The 19,424-nt window shown below is 29.3% G+C and overlaps 1 protein-coding gene across 2 annotated transcripts in view; it reads right to left on the reverse strand.

The window, feature by feature from the left end:
• Positions 1-1,367: 1,367 nt before the first annotated feature.
• Positions 1,368-19,424, reverse strand: part of LOC130672344 (uncharacterized) — a 32,933-nt gene continuing 14,876 nt past the window's right edge. Inside the window, exons 3-8 of one of the 2 annotated variants that reach the window (XM_057476897.1) lie at positions 12,294-12,538; positions 11,977-12,170; positions 9,808-9,930; positions 8,623-8,837; positions 7,982-8,410; positions 1,368-5,759 (exon numbers count right to left, since the gene is read on the reverse strand). In XM_057476897.1, the coding sequence (XP_057332880.1) occupies positions 5,205-5,759; positions 7,982-8,410; positions 8,623-8,837; positions 9,808-9,930; positions 11,977-12,170; positions 12,294-12,538 (1,761 nt within the window). In that variant the 3' untranslated portion in view covers positions 1,368-5,204. Of the gene's footprint in view, positions 5,763-7,981; positions 8,411-8,622; positions 8,838-9,807; positions 9,931-11,976; positions 12,171-12,293; positions 12,539-19,424 lie in introns of both variants that reach the window. The other variant, XM_057476889.1, reaches the window with a different exon arrangement.

Consider the following 19,424-nt stretch of genomic DNA (forward strand, 5'->3'; position numbering starts at 1 on the left):
TCAGATACAATCACATATTTTCATAAACTTGGATAATTTTTATGCACGTTTCTCATATATATCATATATATTTTCATACAAAATGTAGGATCAAACCATATATGATCATATATGCGCTTATATGATCACAAATATATAAGCAGATACAATATTATATAAATTGTCATATTTATAGTTTTTATTACAATAAATTTTGGTTGCATTCAATAATCTCTGTCATAAATTCGTTTGTAGTTATATCTGGCACACACTAGATCATATATGGACTTATATGACTAAATAAATACCAGCAGACAGTATATTACATAAATTTGAATGACTGCCATTTTCATAACCAAAAAAAAAATTCCATGGACTTTTATCTGCTTTATGCGATGATCAGATTCGATCATATATGTATTTATATGAATATATATGTGTCAGCAGATAAAATATAATATAAATTTTAGTATCGACGGTAGTAAGTGTCATAAATTTTGACCGCAATTGATAATTTATGTGTCAGAATTTGTCCTATCGACTATTATATTGTCTAAGATGATCAGATATCATCATATATGATAAAAAAATGTATAATCTGATGATGTATGGAGAATTTTGTATATTTTTCACCCCCGGGGAAAAAAGTTCTTATATGATCATATATAAATCATATGAAAGTGATTAATAGAAAATCATATATTATCATATATATTCTTCTATAATCATATAAAGTTATATATACCCGGGAAAAAAAGATTTTGTCTAATCATATATATAATAACCTATACATGATTAGATCTAAAAATTGGCAGGATCTGATATATAATTATATATTATCTTATATGATCATATATAAATTGTATCTGAATATATATGTTGATATATATGATCATATAAAAACTTTTTTTCCCGGGCCGTGAAAAATTTGATTGTATCTGATAGAAAAAAATTATTTATGTAAGTAATCAAATAATTAAAGAAATTAATCAAATTAGTGTCACATTAGTTAGAAATTATAAGTAAACTACTGTAATAAAAAAAAAATCCTGTCATTGTACAAGATAATATTTTTATAAATGTTTTTATTCTTCACAATAATTGTAATAACTATGTAATATAAATAATTTTTAAATAAAATATGATATTTATTAAAAACAAACAATCAATTTTTATTTTTTTTTTTTTATTGGCAATATTATGCGTTCATTGTATAATAAAATATATAAGTCGTAAAAATATATTTTTATTATAATTATTAATTAATGTTTAATATTAATGAATTTTTTTTTTGACAATATTTTGGTAAGTATGCTAAATAATTAATTAATTTTAATGAAATGAAATACATAGAAATAAAATTAAAAAAAAAAATAATCTCATTAATTATTTTTTTTTTATTACATCATAAGTTTGATTAAGCACCAGCATGACAATTTAATGTTATATTATGATGATAATGTAAGATGTATAATGTATAATTATAAAATTTATAATAAACATAAAACGATGAATATATTAATGATCAACTAAGTAATTAAGTAATTAATTAATTACTATTTTAATATGCTATTAAAAAAAATTATTGCACCTTAAATTAAGCACATTTTGATGTGATTTTATAAACAAAATTTGTTTTTTAAATTAATTTGAATAGAATTTTTCGTTAAAATATACAATTTAAATACTTTTTGATTTATATTTAAATATTTACTATGTTTTTTTTCACAATTTCTATATTTTTAAAAACTTAATGAACGCGGTAAATTTTCTCATTGTAGTAAAATTTTTGTCGTTGTTTTTGGTTCATTCATTGGTTAAGAATTTCGTAAATTGTGAACGTCAATTTGGTTTATTATTTTTTTTTTTTCAAAAAAAAGAATTTAACTCATATAATTATTTATGATTATCTGTGATCATATATAGTTATAATATAACTCAATATGACGGTATATGATTATAAAAGACCAAACATTATTACATATGATTATCTACAATAATATATATTACTAAATGTAATTATATATAATTATACAGACATGAAATATGATCATACTAGCGTACATGGTTCGCGTGCAAGCGCGCGCGTGTCTTTTTTTTATATTTATTTTAATGTATATTTTCGTGTCGGTCGCATATATTTTTTCGCTTTTGACCAATCACGTTACGAATAGTTTGGCTTCACATATATTTCATCTTAATTTTATTATAAGATGTGACCACACATGATCATATACGACCATATCTGAACATATATGACCAAACATGACTATATATGCTCATGTCCGGTTATATACAATATTAGATATAATTATATATGATACCAGATATATTCATATATGAATATCCACGATCACATGTGATCATATGTGATCACACACGATCATATATGACAATATTTAAGCATATATGACATGATTGTAAAAGACCATATCTGAACATATATGACCAAACATGACTATATATACTCATGTCTGGTAATATACAATAATAGGTATGATTATATATAATTATATATGATACCAGATATAATCATATATGAATATCTATGATCACATGTGATCATATATGACCATATTTAAGCATATATGACCAAACATGACTACATATGCTCATCTCTGGTAATACGTTATATTAGATATTACTACTATATAATTATATGACATCAGATAAGATCATATACGAACGTCCACGACCACATATGACAGATATGATCATATGTTACCACACATGATCTTATATGACCATGTCTGATCATGTATGACCAAACATGATTGCAAATGTTTATCTATGATTATATATAATATCAGATATGATCATATACGATTGCCGATTATAAAACAGTAAGATTATTTTTGTAAATATGTAATTATGCATAATCATAAAAATGTAAACCCATATATGCTCATATATGGCTATAGATAATCATATAGAATAATTATTTTTATCTGATCAGTCATAACTTGTCATATATCGTCATACGAAATTTCTTATCCGAATCTTTAATTTTTAGGTACACCATCGTATTTTTTAACGAAAAATTCTTTTCATGCATTAAAAAAAAAATAATATATGGTCTTAGAAAAGAAGTAAACTTAATAATTGATTATTTTATTAAAATATAATTTTTATATACTTATAATTATGTAATTGTATTTATATAGCATATTAATTATATACTAATAAATTGCGTATGAAGTTTATTTGATATAATTGTCAGGGACGTGCATCCTTTAGGACGTATTTTACGGTACTTTGTACAGCATTATATTGCACATTGTCTCTTACGGCTGAATTAGAGAGCTATATTCTTCCTAACCTATACTCGAATTCTCTTTGAAAGTTTTCGTTTTTTTTTTTCTTTTTCAAGTCATTAGTGCGCTCTTTCGTAGTATTTATTGTCTCCTAACTAAGTAGTTAATAATATTAAAATTAATTTCTTGTCATTAATTAAATACATGTTTATTATATTCAACTAACTATAGAGTGATTACATATATAGAGAAGAGTGGGTTAACCCTTTAGCATCCGCGCTATGATATTTTTTTCACACTTGACTTCAACTATTTTTTTCTAAGTAATTTCTAGTGAAATTTTTTTTATCTTCGTAGAATTTTATGCTTTTTATGATTATGAAATTTAAAAATTATTTCGAGGTTAAAAAATACTTTAAAAATATTTATTTTAAAAAGCCATGAGACTTTTTCTCATCACGCGGGTAATGTTTTACGTTGCTCTAACGCAAGTGCTGAAGGGTTCAAAAGAAAATTTATTTGTGTAAATGTTCCCGATGAAAAAAGATTTTATACAATTGTATAGAATTATATATCAATTATATATGGACTATATATAATTATATATAGACTATATATAATTGGATAGAAAAAATGGCCCGATCCAATTGTATACAATTCTATATAATTATATACAATTCTGTATATTGCAATTATATAGAATTGTATATAATTTGTATAAAATTGTATATAATTTGTATAAAATTGTATATAATTATATAGACTTGTATACAATTTGTATAGAATTGTATACAATTTTTATACAGTTGTATACGATTGGATCGGGCCATTTTTTGTATATAATTTTATACAATTGTATAAAATCTTTTTTCATCGGGTTTATATTATATAGCCTGTAGAAAAATTATGGGGTTAGTTGGTCACCTCAAGTAGTACGAGCATTCTAGAACTTTGATCAAAGAAAAACTTTTTTATGTTTTCTAAAATCGAAAAATAATCATGTCATAAAAAAAAGTTTTACTTGAATCAAGAATTTTTTTTTTTTAAGTTGAATTCCTGTCTCGTCATTCTGTTTTCTTGATTAAAGAAAATGTTCGCTTGCATGAAAAACGAGAAAATTCGTCATTTATTCTTCAAGTATTTTAATCTTAATTGAGAAAAATTTGTTCTTAAATCAAAAATTGTAAAATTTTGAAAGAAGTCAGGTCGTTTTTTAATCAATAGCGCGATATTCTTAACCCAAGATTATTTTCTTGGTTGGAGACACTAGCGGCGTGATTCAAGACGGCACTTGATCATACTAAACATATACTTTTTTTTCAATTAAAGGAATGTCAGTTACTTACCCTATCAAAAAAATCCATGTGGGATTGCATGGGAACCCATAGGAATCCATATAGGAAAATATGAATTTATGTAAGAATCCACAGGAATAAATATAGGAGTATATGGATTTATATGAGAATCCACCCGACTCAGTACGGTACAGAGCAGTAACCAGTCGGGTTCCAATTTTTCCGTGCATGTAGAAAACCATGAGTATCTGGATTCCCATACAGGAACTTGGAAATATAGATTTCTCTATGGGAAATCCATGGATTTTAAAATGGTGTAAATTTTTTCAAAATTTTTAAACGGTCGTACTATTAGTGACTAACTCGTCTTTTTTTCTAGAGACTAGATAAACATTTACAAAAAAAAATTTCTCTTTGTTAACAAAGAAATGTGTGCAGACACTTAAAAAAATTATCGTGTCTAATTTTGTCCCACTCTTTCCTATATTACTAGCAATAAAATATCGATTTTGATTTTCCAACAATTTTCAATATAAATTTTAAAAAAATATATTTTTTACATTTAAAAATATTTTGATTATTATTTTTGATTGAAATTTTTTTAAATATTTTAAGACAGTATTCAAAGTGCTAAAAAAAAATAATAAAAAAAATAAAGAGGGAGCTATTTTTAACCCTATTCAATAGGATTACCCGTTTCGTCTTGTTGTTTTTGAATTCTGTCTTCCCCCGGTTCTGTTAGTCGATCATTGCACCTGACACGTAATAATCCGTACGGTAACCATCCATTAGCATTAACAGCAACGGCTACCCGATTTTTTTGATTACCAGCAGCAACTTCACGTTGTACTTGTAGTCTATGTAACATCGCACCCGCAACAAGTGCTGATATCACTGCCGACAATGCGACAATAATAAATAGTGCGCTAAAACCAGGCATTGGTAAACAAATACCATAGACAACTTCTTCACGTATACGTCCTTGGAATACTGTTACCGCCTCGGCGTGAGTGTCAGGACTGAATGCTAAATCAGCCTCGGAAATAACTTCGTAAATACCACTGACACCCACATCTGCCGATCGTGCTTTACGATCCAATACTCTAACAGAACGTTTTCGTCGTGTGCTGCCATTTGTTAGAATTTGACTGACTTTTTCGTCCTCTTCAAGATTACGCGGCCCATGAGGAAATTGATCTTCTCCTTCGTATCGAGTCACACGTGGCGGATCCTGCTGGAAATATAGTTTTTTTTTTTAATACTTTTGGGAGATAGGCAGAGTCCGCTGTAAGAATTTTTATTCTGCTGGGGATTCGGGTTGGATATTTTTTTTTTAATAAGAGAGAATTTTTAAATTTAGTATGCGATCGAAAAAATACTACTGGCTAAAATGAAAATTTATAATTAATGCCACGCACGGAAAGAAAATTCCACTAAAATTTAAAATGTTAACATCGTAATCGTGGACTATACTTTTAGTAGCATCAATTTTAAAATGTCTTATTTTAAAATTTACTATGTAGGTTACATTTTTTACTATTCAATGTCATAATTTTAACAAAGACTTTTTGGATTAAAAATTGTTTCAAAAATTAAAATATTAACATCGTAAAAAAATACAATTAAAACTACAATTCAAAAACTATATTTATTCTTATATTTATCTTTCCAATAACACCAGCACACAAAAAAAAAGTTGTCTGTACTTTTGACGGGACCGGTTTTTGAGAAAATTTGGAAAAATCGAAAAAAATGACGAAAATCGGCAGTTTAAGTGATTTAAAAATTTTTTTTGACCTAAACCAAGCATGATTTTGATGTATTTCGATTCGCTGAATACTTATCTGAAGTTTATTTAGACCATAAGCCGTTAAAAGTTTAAGTAAATTCTAAAAAACCCTGAAAAATTGCAAAAAAAAAGCATAAAATTCCAGATATTGTGTTAATACAGCAATACTGCCGATTTTCGTCATTTTTTCGGTTTTTCCAAGTTTTCTCGAAAATTTGACGGTGTACGGGTCAAATAGACCTCAGATTCGGATTCAGCGGGTCGAAATACCTTGAGATATGCCGGTCCCGTCAAAAGTACAGACAACTTTTTTTTTTGTGTGCCGGTGTAATTATACGCTAATTACATCGTAATTTGTACTAAAGACCTTAAGGAGGTTCGAGCGAATTTAATGTAAAAAGGATTTTCCAACTTTAAGATTTGAACTTTAGTATACATGTAAAGAAGTACTTTATCTATGTATTCTCCAAATTTGAATATGATCCATCGTCTAGTTTTTTAGAAAAAAAGATTTAAAAATGACGTTTTTAAAGTTCTCATACACAGACTCTGATGGCGGACAAGCTTCCGTCATGACTTATTCGATTTTTTTCATTATTAACCTCCCAAGTTTAAGAAATAAAAAACCACATGCCATAAACTTGAATATTTTTAGAATATGATAACATTTTAACAATATGGTGTTACCGTTGTAATTATTTAAATAATTGAAGTTAAACTTTATTATTTAATCTCGTTCATCGACAGAGATACATATTATTGAGGGTTTGGCAACGTCGCGGAAGCAGCTGAGAGAAAAAACGAAGATAGAAATACATTAATAAGAGCGACGAGATTAGAAATAAATTTTTCCCACTTAAATTTGAAAATCGATGTGTGAGAAGTTAGAACGCACTGTTGCCAAATCTTTTTATTGAATCATATGAGTCAAAAATAACCAAGTAATTTCATTACTTTATATAATGAAATAAGTAATAAGTATTAATTTATAAGTTCGTTATGTTATTATAAATTAAAATAATGAATTTTTATAACTATTAGGAGAATTTAGCAAATGAAAAAATTCAAACATTACTTTGACTCACTAGTTTCGGTCGATCCTCCTTAAACGTAATTTCCAATTCTACATGGTAAAAATTATGATTTTAAAGGTGTAGTCCACCACTACAATAATCAATAGGAAAAATTAGTGTTAGCATCGTGAATTTAACTGGAATTTTTTTTCCGTGTACGTGAAATTTTTTCACACCGACTTAACACCGCAAAATTACACCGTGTACACCACCATTAAATTAAGTCCATTTTTAACACCGCTTTTTTTACAGTATTCAAATAAAAAGTAAAATTAAATAGAAATAACTTAAAATTTCACTGATATGATCAGTGATTTTGTTTCACTGAAACCTTCAGTAATTTTGTTTCGCTGAAGCCATCAGTGAATTTTATTTGTTACTCAGCGACTATTTCACGGAAACGAACAGTGATTTACTGATTTCACTGATGATAATATTCAATTATTAGTGAGTATTTAATAATTTCTAGTAATATACTTACAGCAGGGACTAATAGTAAATATCTAATGTGACTCAGTGATAAAACGCGATTACATTTTTACAGAGAACAGTTAAAAATTAAAAAAAAAAATTGTGCTATAATTTACTTACCATAAATGATTGGGCTAAATCTGATCCATCACGATTGTCTTGATTGCTGTTATCATTATTATTATTATTATTATTATTATTATAATTATTATTATTATTATTGTTATTGCTATTATTATTATTATTATTATTATTATTTTCATCATCTTGTTCATCAGTGACTTGTGGAGTATTACGATTACTAGTCTGAGCTTGTGCCTTGGGTGCCGACTTTTCAACACCAATAAATTGTCCACCAATTGACGCCATTTCATCGCCATTTTGTATAATATCGTCGTACAGTGAAGTGTCGTCTTCATGGGTCATTGTGGTTTGAGTGGTCTGAGGATATAGTGTCCGAACCGGGTGGTCTTTGCGGTCTTGAATGTAATGACCACCTGCGCCACTCAATTGACAATGGTCCAAGCAACCATGTCTGCATATTTCAACCTACGAGTTTTGGTTCCCCAAAAAAACAGAAACAAACAAACAAACAAATAAATAAACATTTAAAAAAAAAAAATAACCCACAAATCACATCAAGATAAATGTAAATGTGCCGTATTATCATACAAAAGGTCGTTTAAATCGTTAAAATATATTTATATATACTTTTTTTTGCGAGGTTCGGTAAATTGTGAATAATATTTTGGGATGGTTACCTTGCATTTAATATGAACGCTGAGTGCATCCGGGAATTTAAATGCGTGGAAAAATGCATATGTAATAACCGTAGCCCGGTCATCAGCACCACGGGCTTTCAGAAATCTGCTTATCATCTTTGGCCTCAATACACAACCGAGTTCATCGCTCAATTGTATTGTGTGCCCACCGCCGTCAGATGCTACGCATGATTTTACTCTCATATCGAATTCACCTGTTGATAAATACATAAATATCTATTGTAATTTTTTTTTAAGAATAGGGAATTGAATTGGAGAAAAAAAGTGCAGTTGTGAAAGTGTTTTTTGAATTGTCAATTCTTTGTAGATGATGTTTAAGATTTTTTTAGAAGCTGGTACGGACTTTTAATATGAATTTTGGTTTATAATTAAAAAAAATTGGCTATAGCGAAAAAATGGTAAAGGTTAATTTTTGGAAAAATATGTAGTGTTGGAAATTTTTAATATTTTTTAGAAAATTTGGTAGCTAATTAACGGGGAGAAAATAGACTTTGATATGAAATCAATGGAAAAGTTTCATTTTTCACGGAATGTATTTATTTTAGTAAATAAAGGTGAAAATTTCGCGTGGGAAATTTAAAAATTATCGAGAAAAAAGTATGATTTGTTTTTTGTAAATATCTCTGTAAATATCGAATTATTTGAAAAATAGTAAGAAACTTTTTTTGTAGCTTTTTAAATTCTCTACGAAAAAGATATCTTATACTTTTTCCAAAAACTGAATGACTATAAAGATAATTTGAGTTTAAAATTCTAATAATTAAATATCAAAATTTTGAGTTTAAATTCACGGAGTAAATATTTCAGAAAATTTGTCAAAATTGAAAAAAAAGTTCCAAGTCCTTTTTCTATAAACTATAGAGGAATCTAGGGGAAAATAAGACTTTCCAAAAAAAAAATTTCAAATTTCAAATCCCTCGCCCAGACCAATTTACCCCTAAATTTTTTTTTGCCTAAAAAACGATTTTATCTTGCTCCAAATTGCCTTAAATTATTCAAAATTAAACCAAAATCATAAATTTCAGTTCAAAGTCCTACTGCAATAAAACGCATTGAGCAAAAAATTTTGAACGACAATATTTATCCATTGCCACAATAGGTACCCGCAACAATTGCAGGTTTTCTTCTTTATAACTAAAAATATAAAAAAATACTTGACTTTACCTCTATAATCATTAATCGCAACGACTAATGTCAATGTAGAGCCCAAGGGTACAATTCCCGATACCGGAGGTGCCCATGGTCCTTTTCCATGCTGTATCTCCATCCAACAGTCAACATTGTCTCCTGCATGACATAACAGATGTATGAAATAAAAGATTTAATGGTACATCAGTTGTCATGATGATCAACATCATAAAGATGCAGTATACAGTACATTTTACATTAGCAAAACAGGTATACGTTATTTAAAAAAAAACCTAAATAAAATAATATAAAGAAACATGAGAGATGAAAAGAGCATGAGGATGTAACCACTGACGTGTTTGTGGTTTACCGCAGTAGCACGAGTTCTGAATGTCGTTTTAATCTTTTAAACGAATAAGAATAAGAATAAGAAACGGAACATAACAAGCATAAGAGGCGGAAGAAAATATATAAGAGGAATCAATTGAAGAACTTCTAACATCAGTATTTTAATTCATTTATTATTATCGTAATATCTGCAAACAGTAGTAATTTTATTCATGAGAATACAACAGTGGAGACATCACCTTGTAATTCCGTCATCTCTCATAGTTTACTATCCAATGGACATCATTAAGATCTCATTTTGTATGATTAATTGTATATGCGCCTTTCAAGTCTCTTCATCATCAGTTCTCTGACAGATGATACTTAAAACCTACTACCGAGTAATCATTTCCATGTTTTAATATTATTTTTATGCAATGCGACACTGAAGTCATCTATCGATGCCTTTATTCATTTAATTTTGTATCTTTGACGCATTCTTAGGATCTGTGAGGACACTTTTCGAACGTGGACTCGAAATGTTCATTAGCAGGGTGTGCGAAGAAAGCGACACCTGTCGACTGGACTAAGTTATGCTCTGTAACGGTTGAAGGCACGGCAAATTTTGATAAATAAAAGAAAAAAAATTTATAAAATAATTAGTATATTACACACTTAGTGATTAAAATAGGACTTTTCGACCCGCATGCGCAATTGGGTCCTCGAGCCGAAGGTGAGGGTAGCAGATAAGCGGATTAGAATGTCCTACTGTTCAAGATTAATAGCCGCTTCAAATGCGACCTCAAAAAGTCAAATTGGTTCATTCGTTCAAAAGTTTAAGAATATTTACATTCGTACGAACGTACATATGTACGTACATACACGCATCCATACACTCGGACATCATCTTGAAATTATTCAAAATAGCTTCCTAGGGCTACGTAATTTTGACCCGACGACAAAATACTCTCGAAAAAATCACCGCAACCAAAAAACTTAATGCTTGTATATATATCATTATCATTATTATTATTATTATTATTTATACTGAACAATATCAAAAATATCTCTGGTTAATCTTCTTGGATAAGTAATTTTTTTCCCTCTTGTGATCTAACAAATTTCAACGGCATATTTGAACACAAAAAAAATACAAATAAAGTTAAAGCAAAACGAAAGCACGTAAAACAATGATGAGATTAAATATAATGTGATGTAACTTAATACAGTAGAAACTCTGTAAGTCGAACCTCGATAAGTCGAAAACCTCCTAAACTCGAAGAAATGTTTCACGCCTTTCCCTCCAAGCCCCTAAACCTCCGTTGCTCGAAATTTTTACCCTTTATAAATCGAAATAATTAGTGAGTCCCTACAAGCTATTTCTGTACATTTTTCCCCTCCGTAACTCGAATACATACACTTGGACCTCTTTATCTCGAATTTAAAATTATTACCGTATGTAAGTATCTTATTAGGATTACCAGTTCTACGAAATGGTAATGGAATTTATTGTCAATTTCGGGCGAAAGATGGCAATCTTAGAGAAAAAAACATACTGATCAAATATAGAATCAATATATAATTGATAGATATACTTTTTCAGTGGATATTATGCCAACAGGTAATCATTAATTTATTATCATCATGGTTATATTAATTATCAAAATTACTTCTATATTCATTTTGTCGCGGGTATTTTGTCTTCGGGTCAAAGGTCATGTCACCGCTTCCTAGGACCTCAAAACATCAAGATCTGGTAGGAATTCGATTTTCGAAAATCGGACCGAAACCAATAACTTCCCTTTTTTTTAATTTTCTTAGCGGGAACTTAAAAATAAATTTTGAATAGAGAACATTTATCAAAAAAAATATAAATACCCCTAAAGTCTAATTGAATAACGTCCAAATCTGCGATGACCATTGGCGGTTTTGATGCTGTTTTTTCATAATCATTAAACCATTCACACCGTAATCTTTTAGCTTCATCCCATACTTCAAGTAAATCTTTGTCATATTGTACAACAACAGTATTCTCATAAAACTGCCCATGCATATCGGGTTTGGTGCCACATCTGAAAAATGAAATTGCTCAATTAAATACAGTCATAAATGAACAAAAACCATAAAATAGTAGATTATACACCTAGAAGAAAAGTCCCTAGGTGCACAATATACTATTTTTATATTTTACTGACCTAGCGTAAGCTATTCGAAATGAAAAAAAAGTTTGGCTAGTAGATGGCGGCACGTAGACACATCTTGGATCAGCGTGTTGTCCTTTTGATGATACAATACCATCAAATGGTTGGGAAAATGACAAATGAACGTCCATATGATCTTTACCGCACATAACCTCCAAGGATTGGATTGATGGCATACCTTCCGGACGTTCTAGTGGCCAGATGTCACCGTTACCACTGACTATTTTTATGCCAACCATCTTTAACAATAAAATACAATAATGCAGTTAGAAAGGCTGCTACAAAATATTTCTAGTAAATAGAGTTGATGAGCAAAATTTGGGATCAAAGAAGAAGCTTGATGCCAGCTTCAAACTTTCTAACTTCTGACTACAATATGAATACAAGTTAAACTATATTCAAGTTTGCGTTATGCTACTGCCGAAATCTGAAGACGTCGACACAAAAATTTGTCATTAAACATTAGACGTAAATTGAACGTTCTTAACGTTTGGAACGTATATTGAACGTTTTGGACATTAAAAACTCAATTTGACAACTTTTAACTTATTCAAAACGTAGATTGGAGTATCATAAATCGAAAACGTAACTAAAACCTATTTAGACTTACAATAAGAAAACATAAGTATACCAAAAAATTTTTTTCATCGATTTTGTACTCCTGGATTATAATCACGTCAATTATCTAAAATTTTGTCGTCTGCCTTTCCGGCTCTTTAATAAAAAATTCGTATTTTGAAAAAAAATGTTCTTCAGTTTCATACTTCTATCTTTAACACTATTATATCTTTTCATATATTATGATATCAAGGTTATGAAAATTGTGATTACAAATATTGAAATAAATTAATTAATGTTATCATTAAACTAAGATCATAACTCATGAAATTACCAATTTTATTCGAACCAAAATGCAAAAAAATCGTGCAATTTACTTTCAAACCGTTAAAAACGTTCAATTCACGTTTAAAACGTTAAGAATGTTCAATTTACGTTTAAAACGTTAAGAACGTTCAACTTACGTCTAATATTTCGACTCGGGCTGTTACCAATAAAATTTAATTTTGGAAAAAGTTTGACGTGAGGTTGCGACAGTAGATTTGAGTCAACTTACCGTCACCTCGGCTATTAGGGTATAAAGACATAGAAGAGTTGATAAAATTAATATGAGTATTGGCAGGGTAGTCTCCCTTCTTCAAATATTTAATAGATTGTAAAAATATGTTACTAAGTATTCACTTATTCAGGTGATTAACTTTACTCCGCTTACCTCTATTGTAGTGTTAAATCGAAAATAAAGCGCGGTAATGAAATATAAATAAAGAATAAATCAGAATGAATGGTTTTGTTGTGACATTAATGGTTAATGGTCAAAGTTGTCTGGCATTACAGTTTAAGTTGGTTGTAATACTGAACGTAATTGATGATGCTTTATTTGACGTCTTTTACTACTAGCTACAAACATATGTATTACCACGCTAAACTGACTACTACTATTGTAAAATTATATGTCCGATGTCCATTGAGACTTACAAATGATAAGAATGAATACTGACAATATATATAAGTGTACATATATATATATATATATATATAAGAAAAAATGATCATGTCTACTTATATATAATTAGATATGATCATATATAGTTGTATATAATTATGAATAGTTATATATAACTAGATATAGCTTTCAAAACTACACGGAAAAAATTAGGCGCTGCAACAGGACGCAGTTTTGTGCAAGAAAAAAATGAGATATATGTGGATATATTTATTGGGTCTTTATATCGATTTGCATTTAAATAATTAGCTTAGTTCTTATATGCGCTAGTTATTTAGAATTGCTGGATCATAATCAATGTTACGCGCATTGTTAAGATTAATAAGATTTTTGTGATAAATACATACATTCTAAAAACTCTAAATATTGAGTACATGAATTGGCAGAGTGGTTCGAGCTCCGACTGATACGCAGAAGGACCCGGGTTCGAATCCCAGTGAAAACGGTAATTGAATTTTTAACGCCACAAGGAGTAAATTATTAATAATAATTATAATTATTGATCATTGCGACATATAACCCACACGAAAAAATATATATCCCGGTAAAATAGTATATATCTGGTTTATATGTTTAGTATTGTTGTATGTATGCTATTTTGCCTGCATATATTCCTGGATAAATTTAATTTATTTCATTAATTCAAAATCTATTTGAGATAAATGATTAGATCCAATCATATACAAGTATATATAATTATTCATAACCACATATAATTATATATAGTTAGATCGTATCAAAATTTGGTTCTAGTTCTATCTAACCGTTTAGATATGATATCTAATCAGATCCATTTATTTTTCTTCAGATGTATATATATGTACATATTAGGGTGATCCAAAAAATAACAAACTTTTTTTTTTTTCTTCCAAACAGGTTCAAAAGTTTCATTTAGATAAAAAAAGACGCCTGTGAAAATTAGAGCTCTTAATATTAACATTAAGAGGTTCCTCATCGCACTTTTCTATTTTCCATAAGAATAACATGGGAAAAATTTTTTTTACGTCTTCTGAATTTTATAAGTAGCTAACGATGCGTCATAGGAATAAATGACAGGCATATTTTTGTATGGAATTGAATGCTCTACAAAAAAAGATTCTTATCATTTTTCGAGGAATCTATTTGTTCAAAAGTTATTTGAGGTTGAAGTCGAATTCATATTAAATTTTGAGATTTGCTACTTTTCCGGCGAAACTATCAGACTTATTACAAAATATCATTAGACCTTTTTTGTAGACAATTTTATTCCCTAAAAGTTATTTCGAATAAATTTTTTTCGAATTCCGCATTGTTTTCTAGTTATTTTTATTTTAATGTCATGCTCATAAAAAAATAGTCTTCTGATCGATTTTAAGAGCTTGACATTAAAATAAAAATAACTAGAAAGCAATGCGGAATTCGAAAAAACTTTATTAGAAATAACTTTTAGGGAATAAAATTGTCTACAAAAAAGGTCTGATGATATTTTGTAATAAGTCTGATAGTTTCGCCGGAAAAGTAGAAAATCTCAAAATTTAATATGAATTCGTCTTCAACCTCAAATAACTTTTGAACAAATAGATTCCTCAAAAAATGATAAGAATCTTTTTTTGTAGAGCATTCAATTCCCTACAAAAATATGCCTGCCAATTATTCCTATGACGCATCGTTAGCTACTTATGAAAATCAGAAGACGTAAAAAAAATTTTTCCCATGTTATTCTTATGGAAAATAGAAAAGTGCGATGAGGAACCTCTTAATGTTAATATTAAGAGCTCTAATTTTCACAGGCGTCTTTTTTTATCTAAATGAAACTTTTGAACCTGTTTGGAAGAAAAAAAAAAAAGTTTGTTATTTTTTGGATCACCCTAGTACATATACATATATTTCCAACAAAAATAAAAAAAATTCAAATCAGAGTTTCGAGAAATCGATAAACCAACTAAAGAGTATTAACCGGAAATATGTTGTTCACACATATTCTTACTCTTTTAATATATTTATCTCTCTCTCAGTCTCTCATTCTATTCTACATCTTTCTTACTTATTTATTTATTTTATTTTTCTATCTTTCTTTCTTTGTATTTCTTGCTTTCTCTTGACAACGTGTGCAATCCTGTAACGGGAGAGGCGTCTTTACCGCTGCATTAACGGTCGACGTTTTTCACACAAGTGAAAACAAGTTTCTGCGAACGTTAAACAAAGACAAAAGAGAGTAGCATTGTATAAGAGAGAAAGAGAATGGGATAAAGAGTGAGGAAAATAATAAAAGAGGAACTTAAGATTAAAGGATATAAATGTTCATTTTAATTTATATCATTACACAATTACGATTAATTTATCATCAATGACGATAAAAATAACATTTATCACTTTGACAGTATAATTATTTATTAAATTATTCAATAACCAACACCGAGGCTTAGCTAAACATCTAAGGTAGCGATGACCATAAATTTATTAGAAAATTATTGATTAGAGGGTTCGAAAATTTAAAACCTGTATAAAAATTCACATAGAAAATTATCTAGTAATTTTTATGGGTTTCCATAGATTCCTGTGATGTATTTGGCCGGATTTCATGGATTTCTATTTTGATATATCGACGTAGGAAATTTTTCTTATGGATTTTTATGGGAGCCTTTATCTTTCTCTATGGGTTTCCGCAGAAACTCATAGGAATCCATAGATTTCCATAACGCAATTGGTTAATTCTTATGGAATCCTATCGTTCCCATGGATATTTATGATGCATTCAGTCGGTCCCCATGAATTATTATAGAGTTTCATGGGTTTCTATTTGGATTCTTACTTAAAAATCGACAAAAGAAATTTTCCCACAAATTTTTATAGGATTCCATACTTTTTTCTATGGTCAATCTATATGGATGCTCGTATAGATTTTTTAATATAAAGGGAAAATATTTCCTGTGTCGATAACTAAAAATTAAAATTCAGATGAAAACCTATGGAATCCTCTAGGAATCCTGCCGAATAGATCATGGGAATTCATGAACTCCTATGGATTTCTATGGAAATCTATAAAGTATGGGATCATCGGAATCTATGAAAATCCATGAGAAAAAATTACAAATGTCGGTATCTTGATAATAATCCAGATCCATGGAAACCCATGAAAATCGATTGGAAATCATGTGGAGTTTTAACTGGAATCCCATACAGGATTTTTTGGTAGCATACACAAAAAAAAAAATTAACAAGACTTTCGTTTTTGTTAGTGAATTTATATATCTTTTTCTTTCTAGACTATCTAGGCAATTATTTAAAGTCAGTGAATAATCATGATCAAAATGAAATAATTTTTTTGATTAATGAAATCCAAACAAGTTTTTAAATATTTAATGTGGTAATTATGTAGAATGCGGTGTTGCTTATTTCCGGGTATAAAAAATAAAAGAAACTTTAATGTCGTTTTTTTTTTTTACTTTTAACTGTACGCAGGTATCATTAAGGGATATAGATACCTCATATATAAAATCTATATAAGATTGTATGGGGATTCATGTAGGAAAATATGGATTAGTGTGAATCTAGAAATCCATGTAGTGAACTATGAAGATTTGGGTTACTGTATAAGAAACCATATGAGCGGGAACTAATTTTGTCAGCAGTAGTTAGACATGTGATTGGAAATATCAGTTCCTGTCCAGCACAGGAATAGTTACTATATGTTAAACGACAGTGGAACGCATTTGTTTAGGGAGTCTTTCGCATCTTTACACAGCGCCTATGCCTATTTTATACAGTAACACATCTACTGCTGAAAGAAACCTGTGTTATTTGGTAAGCGAACGATGACTATGAACACGATAACCAGTCGTGTTTTCGATATAATGTGTAACATAGTAATGGTTACTGTGTTGAATCGTACTCAGTCGTATGTAAAAACTACCCACCCCTATTATAACGAGAACTAGTAATATCCTTAGATCATTTTCATACTTTACGATCACCCTAGTAGCTATCTTAGTCAAAATTTTGAAACTACAGTATGTATAGATTTAATATTTCGCTGTATTCTCTTTGACTTGCTCAAGATTTGCTCCAGAATTGATCAATATTGCCACTAGGACATTATTGTGTAGCACAGTAACCATTCCTACACTGTAAAAAATGCATGGCGTTCAACACCATGTTGGTATTGTCTCAAGACAGATACTAAAATAGTATGTGAAATATTCCAAGACAGTATTGTAACGAGTCCCAGACGTATGGCGTTATTTACTATACTGTATAGTACTGGAGCTATTGTATTGCTCACACGTATGCATAGCAGGCACGGCGAAACAGCATAGCCCTAAGACCGATACTACAATGCCGAGAGCACAATGCTACTAGTTTTTCGCGCCATCATTTCTGGCGTGTCAATCAATGTATACTATCCTATTACCAACAAAACTATATAGATGTCGTTAGGCTAGGTTTATCGGCCAGAAACAATGTGGATACGGCAATACAGTAAGGGCCTGACGGCCATACTGACATTGCGGCGTCCGCGACAACTATGGCCAATGTTAATATTCCCGTAATGATTGAATCATCTATGCATACAATTTTATAACCTATAAAAATCGTCGATACCAATACTGGGATAGTGATATCCGCAAAATATTTTTTACCGTGTAACTATTTTTTTTCGTACAGTTCTATTCTCTAACATATTTATTCAGTATCGAGATTCAACAAAAGTTCGAAATTGTATCAAATTCCAAAGTTCGACTGTGCGAAGTATTTTTTATATGAACAATAATTTTGATTGGTATGAAAATAAAAGAATAATTTATAATAGTAATAGCAGTTGTATATAAATTTATAAAGGTACTTTATAATGCAAAATAGTTATAAATAATGATAATTTATCCAAAAGGATAAATGGATTATCAGTAGACAGAGGTTGATGTAAAAGCGATAGATAAAAGACAAGAATCGTAAAAGATAAAGGAGTCGGAAGATAGAAGGTATAAGTAGGTGAAGAGCGAGTTAATACATTAGGATAGAGAAGTGAGGAAAAAGAAAAGAGATAAGATATATGTATATATGTAACATAAACGCAGACGTTGTAATGCTTTAATGATATACTCATAACGGTACTTAGAGTAGGCATGAATATATCCGCTTGCAAGATGTTATATCCTACTGTGTCAATTCATTGTCGTTATGGATTTCGTGTCATATAATGTCGATTATTATTATTATTGTTGTTTAGTTTATCTGTTTGTTTATCAGTGTTAGTTTACTGGATGATTTCAACTTTCGGTACACGGGAATAAAATGACGTTATCGAGTCATCTTAAGTATCGCTAATAGTTGATAGCTATCATTACATAATATTTAATAGATGATCACTGTTAGGCTGATGTAAGAAAACCTGGGGCAAAACGAGACTATGCAGTAGAAATTTTGTGTATTTGTATAAAAAAATTAGTCGGTTAAAATTTTTGTGTTGATGAGCCGGTGGGAATAATTTACTTTGATGGATTTTTTATGTTTAATGATCAGTATGTTCAGAATGTAACACAATCATTGTGCTGTTCGGAAATCAGCACAGAATTTTGTTGTGTGAT

Source organism: Microplitis mediator, chromosome 1 (genome assembly GCF_029852145.1).
Source record: "Microplitis mediator isolate UGA2020A chromosome 1, iyMicMedi2.1, whole genome shotgun sequence".
Classification (NCBI taxonomy): domain Eukaryota; kingdom Metazoa; phylum Arthropoda; class Insecta; order Hymenoptera; family Braconidae; genus Microplitis; species Microplitis mediator.